Consider the following 14,947-nt stretch of genomic DNA (forward strand, 5'->3'; position numbering starts at 1 on the left):
TGATTATGACGGTCGCGTAAACAAGTAAGATCTTACTTTGTTTGACTTGAAAAGGCGTATAATTTTCAGCGACGCCTCTTCATCGGATTTTCCCGTTAACTTTTTGTCGTTTGCCAAAATGTCCGGAATGTAGACACCTTTGGAGGTGATTATGCGAAGAATACTTCGGAAGGAAATTGTCTCGCTCGCTTTCCTCCATGACAAGCTGCAATCATCAACTCAAAAACTGAACAACGCGCGACAAACTTTCCCGCCTTTCCATACTATCTCGTCGTTTAGATCTCACTGAAATGTCCACATTATTCAGTCGATTGAGGCAGCTAATCCATTCGCCCTTGTTGGATACGCGATTACAGTTGTAAATTAAAGTCAAGTGAAGTGATAAAAATGTCGTTTTGGGTACCGAAATAGGTCAGCTATGATTTTAGGAAAGGCAATACCTAACGATAAGGTTTTCGGGAAATAGACAAAAAAAGCCCTAATAAATTCGAGAAGACTCAAGTTCCCCTAAAATGACCGAACGGATAAAATTTTTATAGCAAAGGGTCCTTAAAATAAACATATAGAGCTATAACTGAAGCACTCCAGATAGCCTAAACTGAACAGCGTTTGAAAGCATTTGAGAAAAACCCGTCGCTGGGTGCCCTGACTCAAGCCTTACTTCATTTCATAAACTTGCGGTGATGGTTTAGACCGGACGTCCAATGATTCAGATGAAGCCTACTGCATCAGTTGAGCTTCAACGAAAAGTTGCTTTGTCATTCATGCCTTCATGCAGTGTTTGGGAAAAATTTAAGCCGAAATGTGCAGAAAATTCTATAAAAATCCTCTAAAGCTCTCTCCATTGCAATAAAAAAGCATGTCTTGTAATTTGGGTTGCTTTCTTTCTACTCTTGTTTGTATTAAGTTTAAGTAGTTTGCGAAAAGGTCGGTCACGAATGCACTTTTGTGGGTCAAGTGATATAACTGGTTCGTTGAGAAGCGAATCCCCTTTGTATCGCTGAATATTTGTATTGTGCGAAGACAAGAGAAGATCAAGATAAGCCAGAGAGTAAATCCCAACTGATAGAGGCCTTATACCCAAGGTAATCCCTCTTAACCTAAAATGCATAAGATCGTTTATCGGCCCAAATGTTGCTCGTTAGAAACTTAGATAGGTCAATTGGACAGAATTATGGAGAAAAAAAGAAAGTTTCGGGAAAAAAAAGTGCTTTTCCTTAAGTTATTTTTAGACATGGTAACCAGTTCTTGGAGGGTGTTAGTCGCGTGATGCGTGGACAGCCCAAGCGACGTTCTCGCAACTACAACAATGTACCTCAGACGATTTATGTGTTTTGACTTCGGAAAGATGTTTCAACGGCAACGTGCTAAACAAAAGGCTTAATGAGCAGAACAATGGCTTTGCACGTGCGTTATAATTTTTGGTACATTTCTTTGCCGTCCTCTGCAAAACAAGAACGTGAAATGACCGAGTTCTGCATTGTCTGGAGAACGTGAACTACGATGGCTAATTTTTTAAATTTTTATTTAGAATTTATCGGTGTCCTAGATTCAGTTTCGTGATAGCTTTGACAGTGATAAACAAAGTAAATTAGGGTGTCGCGAAATTCGTAGATAAAATATAAAATCATTTTTTTATCGACGTTGTCCTCGGCGTCGCCGTCGTGGTTTCTTAAGCTCCTTAATAACCTCTCAACAACGACTGAGGAATGGTGTCTACAAAACCCATGATATTGTAAAAGGTCACGAAACTTGATCCCACCGCGCGACGTTAGTTTCTGTTTTATTGTGTTAGAAATTTATATGCTACAATAAGCATTTTTTTTTAAATATCCAACCCCTGAAAAAAAAAAAAAAAAGACGGGTGTCATATTACACCCCTACCTCCTCATAAGGGCCACCTCTCGACCACTCTCGACCTCCTCATAAGGGCCACCTCTCATTGTGGAGAGGTTTGACTGGGCTGTATTTTGTTCTGGATTTGATCGCTAGCGTTACATATTTAGTTTGAGCTGGATTTTATACCACTCGGCGTACTGAATCTTCTCTTGACGAAGAGTAACAGCCACTACATCGCCACTGCTATGATTTTACGCTCAGTAAATTTGTGTAAATAAAGAAGTGAAGAGTTCTGAACACAAACCATTTCAACCTCACGTTGCGTTGTCCGTAGAGTGGGTAGGTTAATTATTGACACGATCTTTACTTAGGGATCATGTTTGTAACTATATCACTACCAGATATTCGTAAGCTTTGGTGTACGATTGATTGTCGAACGATTTCGCTTTTCTCTTTTTCTTCACCTTATATCGTTCTTTTACCTGTATCGTTAAAATGACAGCGAAGACCAGGTCCACTAGCAGTACTCAGCGCCATTTGAGCACAGACTTGACAGACTTCGAGTGGGAGTGTCTTCTGTCTAGTGCATCGTTTGCTTTTCCCGGCCACATTGCCTCCAGCTCCAGTCTTCGACAGAGTTATCGAACTCAACGAACTGAAGAAACCATCAGCGAACAAAAACCATCAGCGAACTAAACCAAGATCTCGCCGCCATCCTCCGCCCGCGGCACGCACAAACCATTTCTTCAAACTCGCGCGCGTTGCTCGTAGGAGTGAAAGTGAGGCTGTTTAGAGCCCAGGACAACCGTTTTTGATCTTTCGACATCCAAGATGGCGGAAGACATGCGAGCGAAAGTGGCACAACTTTTGAAAGGAATAGACAGGTAAGAAAAAGTGGAACGGTATCCATTAATTTGTAGAAAAACGAATAAGTGTACATTTTATAGATTAGTGTAACAATCTTCTGTTTAGGGACCCATCTTAGGAGCCCAATGATTCTCTCGATCCGCGTGGATCAAACCAGGACGTAACATGTCGATCAAAGTCGATCATCGAAAACGTAGTCGATAAGTCGATAGTACTCGATATTTGTCGATAATTGTCAATCGACAAGTTAAATTTGTCGATAAAAGTTGATAATCACAAGATTTTCAACTGATTATCGATTTTATCGACAAAAATGCAGACAAATGTTTCAATCAGCTACGAAATTCAAGTGACCAAAGCAATAATAGCTCCAATGACTTTTTTTATGCCGAGTGTAAACAGCTTGAAAGTGAATCTGTATGGCAATAAACCTAAATAAAAACCTGAACAACCAAGTGGTCTGTTATTCATTACAGAATTGAATGTTTAAATTACCTTGAGAAATGATCGATTAACAGTTTCAGCTGAACTAAATCGCGATCTATAACATAACTCGAACCAACCTAATTCCCAGGGTCTCTCTAGGCGGAGGAGATGAGAGATCCTGGGAACTCGAAGTCGTGGTTCTTCGGGGGAACAGAACGGGCCAAAGTTTAGACTAGATGTGGGATAAAATCGAGGCAAGCAAAGTAATTAAGAAGTAAAGTAAAGTAAATTGATATTTTATTTCATCGGTGTTTTTACTCAGTTCAACATGTGACAAATACAAGCTGCTACGACTCTCCTCCCTCTCCGCTAGGTTGGCTAAATTTTCCCAGTTTGTATGCCTCTTGCTTCTCCTTGTGCCTGTGACTGTTGTACCAGTCCACAACCTACATATGCCTATGCCATACATCGTTTTTTGTATTTCGGATACTTGTTGATTGAAATCGAACAAAATCGATCAAAATTGATCAAAATCAATCATAATCGAACAAAGTCGATAATCACAATAAATTGTGTGATTGACTTTTATCGATTTCCGATATTTGTCAATTGATTAGTATCGACAACGATCAACAATGATTGATTTTTATCGACTATCGAAATAATCGACATGTTACGTCCTGATCAAACCCTTTTAGTTATATGAGGGAAAAATGTACGTGACCATTTATGGTTGTCGATAAGCTTTACAACGACGACAGTCACTCATGTGTTAACTGTTACAGATGCCCTTCCCGATTCCCCTCGATCGTCCATTTGTCGACAAGTTTATTTTTATGCTTGTGAGCTTAAAATGGCTCCTTCAATTTCAAGACAGCGCAGCCTTAACCTCTTACAGTTAAGTGATTGCCTTCTAACAACTGTGATCATTCATCATGTTACAACTGAAAATTAATAAGCTTAAATATAATAACAATAACATAAAAAAGCGTATCACAACTGGAAGTAAAGGCTACATCTTAAAGCTAAAGAACAGTTACTTTAGGGTTACCTGAGTGTCTGTATTAACTAGGCTCTCAGCATCGACATGAGAGTTATTAATAGTCACTTGTTATATCTATTCAAAGACTAAAGCAAGAAAGAGAACAATTTTCAATGTCCTAACTGTAATTTAGATTCAAACTGAATGAAACATATGCCTATTGAAATAGTCAGCTGTTTTGCACCAGGGTCTACAGGGGTCAAACACCAGACTGAAAGATACAGTCATCAAACATGTCACACTGTAAGGCTATTTTGTAACCTTTTTTTAGGAACAAAATACATTAACCTGTAGAAAGCTTTCATTTAAGAGTTCAGTAAGCGGATTTTATTCAGTGAACAGATAATCAGTATCAGTTAAACTGAGTTTATGCAAGAGTGTGTCACTCAGGGTCACAGAAAAGTGTCGGTTGTCTATATGATATGGTGTCCGTATTTAGGGGGCTAATGTAAGAGAACATGTATGAGCTTTCCATTGGGATAAACAAAGCTCCCTGAAATAAGATTGTGTCTGTATTTTAAGTGTGTGTTGTCCATAGAGTGGGATTACACTCTAGTTATAAATTTCAATCTTAAATTAACAATGGCAATTTTGTCACATTTTTAGGTACAACCCTGAAAATCTTACAACTCTTGAAAGCTATGTTCATCTGCAGGTATGAATATCTAAAGACCTAGGTAAACTAACTTGTAGTTAACTGAAGTTGAATGTCGCTAATGCCAGTAGTTCTGAGTCAAAACGTAGCATAAAGGTCAACAAAATATCCCCTTGTGTGGAGTCTTTATAAGGTACATTGTGTTTCACATTATTTCACGTATTGTCTTTGTTAGGTTTATAATAATGCATATGATGTGGATGCAAATTTAGCAGTATTAAAATTGTGAGTAACATATGATTTCTGTGGTTGTTTCTAGAGTTATAAATTGAAATGTTTTGAAAGCTGAGAGAATAAGCTGTGGAAACATGAACCACAGACCAACATTGTTTGATTTAAGTTGTGTTGAAACCTCACAGAGTTAGGCTATAGTGAAACCTTGAGACATGAAATGTAATTCTATCTTTTCTGTGGGCACAAAATCCTGAAGTGTGGCCATTTCTGAAATGAAAGTTATGGAGCATTATTTTTGTGTTGTGTTGGTTTTTAAAAGTTTTGGATATATTTTATAAACTAAGCACATATTAAGCACTTTTTCGGGTAGTTTGCAAATGCAGTAATTTGGTGAATGTAACAGCTGGAAATTTGCCTGTGTTCACAGACAAACTTTGCAAATAACAGGTTAACAAATTGATTTTTTTTTTGATGTTAGGTATCAATTTAACCCTGCCTATCACCAAACTACAGTCACCATGCAGATCCTGCTGAAAGCTCTCATGACATTACCAAATGCCGACTTCATCATGTGCAGATGTTTAATTGATGATGCCAACGTATCCTTTGTTGTCAGAGCAACATTAGGGTCCATTAAATTTAGAATTCGGTAAAAGTATGATCACTTAATGAATGAATAAGCAAGTAATATTCATGATTGTATTTTACTAATATTAATGCTTATTTCATAATAATTTATCTAGTACTGTAACTGAAAAGCCCTTGTTGGGTATGATTTAAGCTAACAAAATAATAGCAGTGTTCACTGTTTTGATTGACTTTGAATTTAAGCTGACTCTAATCCCATTGGGCATTAAGAAAACTAGGTTCTGGTGACCAGTGTGTATCTGAGTTTTTAATAACCACTTCCTGGAATGCAAATCACTGTTAATATCCTTGACATTGAATTTCAGCAACAAGATCCAGCTATAGCACGTGTCATTAGACTCGCAGAGCTACTGGAAACATGTAATTTTTTGGAGGCCTGGGTAGGAGTTTTATACAAACAATAATCATGTACAGGGCACTAATGAGTAAAGTAATTCAATCTTTCTTTCAAGGGGAGGTCAAACTGTTGTTGCAAGTAAGAATTAGGTCTTTTTTTCAGAAATACTTAGAGGAAGAGAGTTCACTTGTGGATGGCATTGTAGGATTTCATGATGCAATAAGAAAATGTGAGTATTGTGATGAAAGTACAGTGGATTCCTGATTTTCGAACCTCCAAGGGAAACAAGAACTGGTTCGAAAAATCAGATAGTTCATGAAATCAGGGGTAAAATTACAGTGTTTGACTGAGGAGAGGGAGACTTTTGGTTTGAGTTATCAGGAGGTTCAAAAAATCGAAAGTTTGAGAAATCGGGATTCCACTGTAGTGGTATGTTGTTGATTATAAGCATATTACAAACAAGTTATTCTGTTGTCTTCATAATGTCAAACAAATTAGGAAATGCTTATCAGGTAGCTCCCCTGAAACACTACATGTAGATGATGGTAACTGGATTAACAAGTGCAACAGCTCACTATTGGATTGCCACAAATGAAAACAAGAGGCTGATCAGTGTGGTAGCCAGATGTTCATTCCAACTAAGCCAGGTTTAGTCAAATAACACCAATTCTTCTGGACTTCAGTGGCTACCAATTACGTATTTTGTTACTTTGAGATAAATGTTACAATTAAGATCAAATCATAACTTTTTCTGGATATCCCACCTGGAACAATGCCACGTAGAATGAGCATTACAATTTGTAGTATACTGGCTAACAGTTCCATGGAGAAAAGGAGCTTTCTAAATGGTTCCCAAAGAGTTAATTGTTTGCATTTGTTTAGATCAAGTAGGAACCTCTTTCTTACCTTTTGTAGTATTAATTTTTAGCTCACAACTTTTTTTTTTTTGATAGATGCCAGTTATGTCATAGGAATAACATATCAAACAATAGATAAAAACCTTATATCAGAACTTCTTGGAGGGTTGCAAGGTATGTTTCATCACTGTCAACAGATTAACATTTCACTGACAGAAGTGTTTGTGTTGAGACCAGTTTACATATTTTGTACAATTTTTGTTTGTCTATTTTGCCGTCATTTCACTTTCAGGGTATGTTCTTAATTTTCCCCAGGACTATTGTCTATTGACAATGCAATGCCCCATTTTTCAGGTCTGTGTTTGGTGATCAGGCCTTTGAGTAGAAGCAAGGCTAGAGTTGACATTGTTATGATACAAAATTTGTAACTTTTCAAATGTAATTTATCCAGTTCTCATGCTAGCTATTGTAGTTTCTAATCTCGTCAACCATGGCCTCACTTTCATGCAGAGGCTCAGTTACACATTTCACAGAACTGTAAACTGGCCATTGTTGAAGTGGTTTTCATTCACAGTGATGAGTAACGAGTGTTCTTGGACTGTTGATTAAACATGCAGGCCAGTTCATGGTTTAGTGTCGCCATCATAGTGTTCCTTTTCCACATATTGGTAGATAGATAGATAGATAGATAGATAGATAGATAGATAGATAGATAGACAGATAGATAGATAGAGACAGAGAGACAGACAGACAGACAGACAGACAGACAGACAGAGACAGACAGACAGACAGACAGACAGACAGACAGATCGATAGATAAACTTTATTTCAACTCGGGATGATGAGGCTGATTAGGCCTCTAGCAAGATTATGCTAATTTACCGAGAAAAATAACTTTAAACGAAAGAAAATTGAAATTAAAAAATTACAAGAGATAAAATTACAAAATTACATCAGGCTGGATGGAGCTGAAAAAGCATAGTTTATTTCAGAGCAATCTATGAAGTGGTTCTGTTACATGTGGTTTATGTTAACAATTTTCAGGTGAAGAACTTGATGACTGGATAAAAGCTCAAAACTGGACAATCAAGGACGACGGAAAAGTATATGTTTGCAACCAGGAAGCTCATATCAAGTCCAAGAATATTGCAGAGAAAATTGACTTTGAGAGTAAGTTCTACTGACCAATTAAATGAACAAATTATGAATGACACTATTTTTCCTTGATCAACACATAAAGCAGAGGAAATAAGAAATTTTGAGGAAACTCGTCAATTTGGGGATATTGTTTTGATGTGCCGAGTTCTCATTTGCACATTTCAAGACACTATGCGCTCAACAAAACTGCAATCTTATGCATGAGGGGAGAGATGGGTGGGGTTTTACAGTCCTGTTGCCCAGTTATGTCCACTCACTCAACGGTTGCGACTACAAAAAAAGCCGCTTACCGCGTGTAAGTGTTCTGTAGAGTCTCGTCTCACAAACCGAGTTTAATGTCGTTATTTTTCAGGTGTTGCTGGGATAATTGCCGCGGCCAAGTAGAAGTTTCGCGCTGATAACTTATTTCCACGTCTGATGTTACTTCTGGTTTCTGTATTTACCGAGTCTGCTGAGAAAATAAAACCAGTTTACCAATGGTTGTAGCAGTATCAATTCTAACCGTAAAGTCTTCCACAAAAACATTTGTGCTGCGATTCCCGTTGAAGGTGTTTTGCGTAAAACAATGTTACGTCATGAGAATGTTAGTAATCCGTCTGGGTTAGCAGCCTATCCGAAGCGGAAAAGAACTTTCTGATGGCCAACAACCTGACCAGTGTTGTATTTTTCTGACTGTAAGGGACGTTTTTGCCTTTTTACTAGTGCTTTCCTGTTGGTTAGAAGCGTTGGGAATACAAATCAATTTCTTTTAACTGGACTTATAAACGGGAAATCTTATACTCGGGTATTGAAAGCGAGCTTAGAAAACGGAATGTTATGAGCCGGTAACTGGGTAAGAAAGAAACTGAGGCTAATTAAAGGGTCACCCTAGGGATTCTTTCCACAGAATTCCCGCAAGGTTTCCCGCGAGCTAGAAAAAATTATTAGGTGGACTAGCTTCGAAATGTGCTATGTCTCTTGGAAAATTCTTCTTCTGTAACAGGGGGTTGAAACGCTGTTGAGTTACTCTGATAAGCGCCGCTAAATTAAATATCCATTCCAGACATAACCCCTTTTTGCCCTGAAGGTGGAATTTCTGACCTTTTGCTTGTCGTCTCGCCGATCACTGCTAGGAAAATGTTCAAATATGCCTAGTTCATTTTCAGGGCCGTTGCACTGCTCATTTAACGTTTTCTCTGCTACGTTCTCGTTGTCGATGCCGTAGGAAGTTCCCCGTCTGACTGATCCTATAACTGAAGAGAAGGGGCTAGGAAGTCAAATATAATCTGCACAGCCGCCATTAAACCACTAGGCCTTGTTTATTTATTGATAACGTCAAAGAATACAAGAATCAGATAGTGTTCCGTCCGCCAGTCAACACCCTTTGTACGGGGTGCTACCTTCTACTCGGAGTACCTTGTTTCCCCACAGTTGCTTGACTTGAATGTACTGTTTCTAAATAAAGGTCGTATTTTACGGGGTGGGGTCGTCAACCACACGTCCAACCCTCCTCCTTTATCCGGGCTTGGGACCGGCTAGATGTTCCTAAGGAACGTCTAGGCGGAGTTAAATACAAGTAGGATAAGTTTATCAGTATAGCGCAAGAATATGTTCAGTGAAGAAGTAAAGCGTTCCCTTATATGTTCTTTAAATAAACGCAAAATTGTTCCTAACCGAGGTAAGGACGTAAGATGTCGTGTAACCTGAAAAAGAACTCAAAAAATGTTTTGAAGGCAACGGGCACAAAACCTAGTGACCTCTGAGAATATGGACGGAAATAAAATCTTGTAAAATATAGATAAAAGGATGGCATTGAAGACTTATGTCACATAATAGTTGATACAAACTGGGTGGCACCAAGCTAGTAGGTAAGAAAGAAAATTCAAGAAGAGAATGCATACTTGACACGCAAGGCAGTACGAGTATGGCTTTGATTTTCGATTGAAACAATTGTCAACGTTTCCGATCATTAAGCGAAAAAAAAATGAATTTAAGGCGCAACCTTTCCTGGGGACCGGCGATTGGCAAATACAAACCCTGGGTAGAAAATGAAAAACGTTGACAGAAAAGCAGCGATAAAAGAAAGCACGAAAAAGGCACACATGTGACGACATAATCTTGTCATTACATTCAAAAGAACGGGAGAAAAAGAGTTTAAAATATCCGGAACAATCCAAGGAAAGGGGAAGTACATCGAAATAACAACTTTACGACAGTCGCAGGGTTTCCTAAGTATATGCTTTCATTATGGAGGAATATCAAAACCGTGACTGCTTTTTTATTAAAACGTCGAAGTTTCTACCAAATCTACGACTTTACAGATCCAGAACCTCCGGATACCATTTTGTTTATGGACTGGAATGTTTGGTTACGTTTACGTTTCCCAGAGGCTAACTGATCTCTTTTGAGACCTCGGCCTTATTATTAGGTGTAGGTTTTTGATTGAATTGTATTTTACTTTTAGAGGGCCACAAGTTTGTATGTAATTTTAATTACTGTTGAGTGTTACCCTCATAAAATAAAGTTTCTTACTTACATTCATGGCCTCGATTTCCCAGAGCCCTCGCATCACAAAAAGTAAGGTTCTGGGCTCGAGACTGCTCTCCTTTCCTTCATCATGCCATAAGATTGAACACGATCACACGTGACGGAGGAATTTTGAAGTCTGGTTTTGAAATCTTTCTTAGATGGCGTTATTTTTCGTCGCGTTAGAAATTTGTTGGTGTCGCGGAATCAATTCCCTAGACCGTGACAAAAAATGGTAATAAAAAACATTCACAAGGGTCAAAGTAGGCTGAATTATGTTCAGCACGATTACGTAGCACGGCAGGCCTTGTCCATGCCGCGCGGTATTAGCACGACTTGGCCTCAAACGGCGTGCTCTTGCCGTGCCCAACTGAATTCACAGCTTACTGCATCGGCTGCCGCTGCTTTCTACCATTTCAAATGGCCTTCAGCAAAGCAAACTTCTTCCGATCTTCCGCGACTGGACGAAATTCGACGTTTGAAACTACTGCCGCTCTTTTGTCATGTCACTGCTGGGCCAAATTCATTTGAGTTTGGCACGGCATTAGCACGACGTTTGGCCTTACAACCTTCGATCTATACTTACCCAATCATTCCCGACTGTCTATATAACGAGTTTAATTGGCAAGCAAAAAAAAAAGGGCGTGGTTAAAACAAATCAGCGCTTAAGAATATTGTCATCTTCAAACTGTACTCCACAAATAAAGTTTAAGATATAATGCAAGAGGATCCTTAACTTTTTGTTTCGCATTGAAACAACTCACAGGGTTGCTCTAATTGGTGAATAGAGCTCCCGACTATTCGAAGCTCGCGTTTGGATGCGATTCTCTCTTAGAAATGGATTAATTAAGTTTAATCAAGTTTCTCCGGGGTCACTTGGTTAAGGAAAGATAATGCTGTCATCACAACATTAGGGTTTAGAGTTTTCTCATTAGAATAGAGACCGGGTATCTGTCCAACAAGAGCGCCACGCGAACGTGAGACACGCGCGACCAGGGCTTAAGACCAGAGCACGAACAGTGTTATCTATCGTTTTTAACCAGGCTTGAGCAAGATTTTGATGACGTGTCTGTCAATTTATTTTCCGAGATTGGGGCCAGCTAGAAAAGATCAGCAAGGACAAAGGCAGACAGAGAATTCAAATCTCCTGTGAGATTCAAGAAATGTCAAACCACCTTTTGTCTTACGATTCTTTTAGCAGATGGTCTCCAGACTAAGAGAACCAAAGGCTCTGGAACTAGAGCTGTGACCATCATTGTTCCCGGAGCCCATGTGTGTGTTAGCCGACGGAGCCTAAGCATGTAAGAAAGAAAGGCTCGCCTGGATGGGTTTGGTTGTTAATGTGGGTGTGGTTATTTGCACATAACTTCCTTTAGATGGTTTGGCTTTGTTTATAACACTGTGGGATTTCTCGGCAACGATTTCTGTAAATGGTCAGTGTAGTTCTCTTTGCAACATAGGAAATGTGCATGATAAACCACGTTCCTTGATCCTCCTTTGGCGCTTCCACCTTGCTTTGCCGCCTCGCCTTTTTGGTAATTTAGTTAGATATTTCCCAGTCGTCTCTCTTTGAAGTAATATGAGCGTGTCGCTTCCGTGTTGGTTCTGTTCGCGCGAGTGTGACAACAGTACAAGAGAGGGTTGTATTGCTGCCGTATTGAAAGACAGATCAGACACAGGTTTTAGCTCGTGAATGCGCACGAGTTGCGCACGAGTTTATTCCTTTCAAAATAAAGTCGGAGTTTTGTAGTTTTGCTTTTCACAAAACCTGAGCATTGCGCCCAAGCGCTTGGCTGTGAGACAGCCCGTGTTCCCCTCCGAATAAGACCAATAATACAAGTTCAATTTTATATTTATATACAAGCCGAGGAGATAACGACTGTGCGGCTTAGAAAGCTGCGAGGCAATAGGCACGGCGGTTTCTCAGAGGAGTGATAACCCACCAAACGTCTAGCTCGGATTTATTGATTTAATGGACACGAAATACACAGCGAGTCTACGAGATGGACATTTCAATATTCAGGATGATAAGTTTCCGAACCGTGCCACGAAATCTTCCAGTTGCAATGACAATTTCGATCAAACGGTTTCTGAAGTACAGTTTCACGTCTCCTTACCAGCTGGCAAACTCTTTCAGTAGGGAAATGATTTAACGGAGAGAGAGAGAGGCGGCATAAAATTGGCGTACTTCAATGCTCCCCATTTCTGTCAAAACGTGTGAATTTCCTTTTATACCATGCGTTCTGTGATTTTCACGAAAGATTCAACATTGAACATAATAACAAATGACATCAGATTTCGAGTGTTGCTTGACTATTTTGGTATCTCCACTTTCCGACCGGTTTGATCACGGTATATATCGTCATACAATAGCTTCTTTTCGTCATTTTCCCATTTCAACATTTGGGTAAAAATTCTCGTTTGGCGAGGAAAATGTTTCCTTTCTCTTGGGACCGCTTCCCTTTCTATGGACAGGACAAAATGCGGCGTTTGTCACGCTCTCACCTCGCGTGTTTTATTTCTGATGTATCCCTCGTTATGTTCACATAAGCCATCAGTTTAGTCAGCTCATGACAAGTCATAAGAACTACAGGAAATGAAAGAAAATTTACAAGGACTCATGAACAATGAGATGCATTTTTAGCATCTTTTTAAAATTTCTCTTATTTTATTCTTGTTGAATTATTTGCCTGCAAAATGTTATTGGTGTCATTTTCGGAAACAATTTTCTTTGGTGGGGAGGGTTGTAAGTTTATAATGCCAACTTATAAACAACTTAGTAACCTTTATTATTACATCTGTATTCCCGGCATTGCTTGTTATTTAGGAAGTGATTTTCTTTGTGAGGGAGTGCTTTAAACGGAGCACTGACCACGATGAGTTGAGCTTTTATTGGCTCTTTGTTTTTTCGGAGGGGGCGGGAGGCATTTTCTATAATGAGCTTTATCTTCAGAGCTTTACCCAAGGAAACCCGCCATGTTCCTGGTTTTATTCTTCGCCAATCAGGTGAAGTTAACTTGGCATCTGCATCTTTTCTTGCGTGCGGCACCCATTCGCTCAGTTCAAGTCGTGAATACTGGTGATTTAACATTGGTCCATTTCGCTTTTTGTTTTCTGGGTTACTTTGGGTTAAGCTTGACAGCAATAAACCGTCGCTACAAATAATTGTACAACAACAAAACAAAACAAAAACACGCATGAGAGAAAAACTTCAAAATTGCCGGGAAACGGTAACTGCCTTGGACGATATTGAGCCACCTGTACACACAACTTGTTTGGCAGAAAAGGCACTTCGTTCTTCAATTCAACGACCTCCAATAACAAACATTACATCGTTAGTAATTTGGGGGAACATTTTCATAACATCAAGTATATTTCAAAAAAATCTGCAATACAGCAGCTTCCATTTTTTTTCAAAATAAAAATTGAATAACGTAAACTTACTTATACAAGTACCTTTAAAATTGTCTAAATGTACAAATTGTACGGATTAGCATAACTTCCAGTATACGCAAATGATGTTTGGAGAACTTGAACGAAACGAAAAACTAAATCACTCTTTTTCTTTCGAATGGGTAATTAGGGTATGTGATTACCGAAGAATTTTTCGTTTTGAGGAAAGCGTTAGTTGACGATTAATCGTAAAAACCTTTCACACCTTTGATCATAACAATCTTAATATATTCAAACCATGGAAACGTAAGTAAAAGCACCATATCTTCGGCCGGACTGCGAGCAAGAGCTTGTCTTAAATTGTTGAATACAAGGAGATATGAGGACACTCCGCCAATCAACAGCTTAAGCACTTACTCCAGATAACACACAGGCGGTCCCGTTTGTGTGAATAATTTTCATTCGGTGAAGTTTACGATCGCGATATAAAATCAGGTGGAATTTTACTGTTACGCCGAACCATACAAAACGAACTGGACAGCATCTTGAGAAGTGATCGGAAACAAACGCCAAAGAAAGGTGAGCACATTATATAAGACTCTTTCATGTAAAAAGATTACAGTAATAATTTGATTTTGCTTGCATATAAATAGGTCAGTTATTTTAACAATGGCTGAACATAGTACCAAGGAAGTCAGAGACGTGCTGAAGCGCATCGAAGATCACCAGAACGTTGTCGGGGTAATCATTGCGGATAGAGACGGACAAGCACTTCACAGTACTTTGGATGCAATGGAAACAAGTTACTATATCCAGCACTGTACTGCGTTGACAGCTATCGCTAGAAGTACGATAAGAGAGACTGATCCAACGGATGATATACAGTTCTTCCGGATACGAACAAAGAAATACGAAATAATGCTGGCACCAGAGCACGATTATTTACTCATCGTTCTACAGAATACCACAAAAACGGTGGGAAAATTTCCCTGAGCCGGGTAGCAATACGGTAAAACATTTGGGAACCAAGTTCTGTATGTATCTGT

At 39.1% G+C, this 14,947-nt stretch overlaps 1 protein-coding gene across 1 annotated transcript; it reads left to right on the plus strand.

Moving 5' to 3' along the window:
- Window positions 1-2,229: 2,229 nt before the first annotated feature.
- Window positions 2,230-14,575, plus strand: LOC145469470 (eukaryotic translation initiation factor 3 subunit K-like). The gene is made up of 9 exons (XM_081453204.1): window positions 2,230-2,723; window positions 4,781-4,829; window positions 5,005-5,054; window positions 5,482-5,602; window positions 5,957-6,031; window positions 6,151-6,217; window positions 6,942-7,019; window positions 7,890-8,015; window positions 8,356-14,575. Exons 1-9 carry the CDS (start codon window positions 2,671-2,673, stop codon window positions 8,385-8,387), a joined length of 651 nt encoding a protein of 216 aa, XP_081309330.1. The 5' UTR covers window positions 2,230-2,670; the 3' UTR covers window positions 8,388-14,575.
- Window positions 14,576-14,947: the final 372 nt, after the last annotated feature.

Source organism: Orbicella franksi, chromosome 15 (assembly GCF_964199315.1).
Source record: "Orbicella franksi chromosome 15, jaOrbFran1.1, whole genome shotgun sequence".
Classification (NCBI taxonomy): domain Eukaryota; kingdom Metazoa; phylum Cnidaria; class Anthozoa; order Scleractinia; family Merulinidae; genus Orbicella; species Orbicella franksi.

What these genes read in the sequence shown, in the direction of transcription:
- LOC145469470 (XM_081453204.1), top strand. Translation starts at nt 2,671, where the DNA reads ATGGCGGAAGACATGCGAGCGAAAGTGGCACAACTTTTGAAAGGAATA. An exon ending in AATTTAGCAGTATTAAAATT is followed by an intron (nt 5,055 to 5,481) that starts GTGAGTAACATA and finishes TTTTGATGTTAG; the next exon opens with GTATCAATTTAACCCTGCCT. An exon ending in TCATGATGCAATAAGAAAAT is followed by an intron (nt 6,218 to 6,941) that starts GTGAGTATTGTG and finishes TTTTTTTGATAG; the next exon opens with ATGCCAGTTATGTCATAGGA.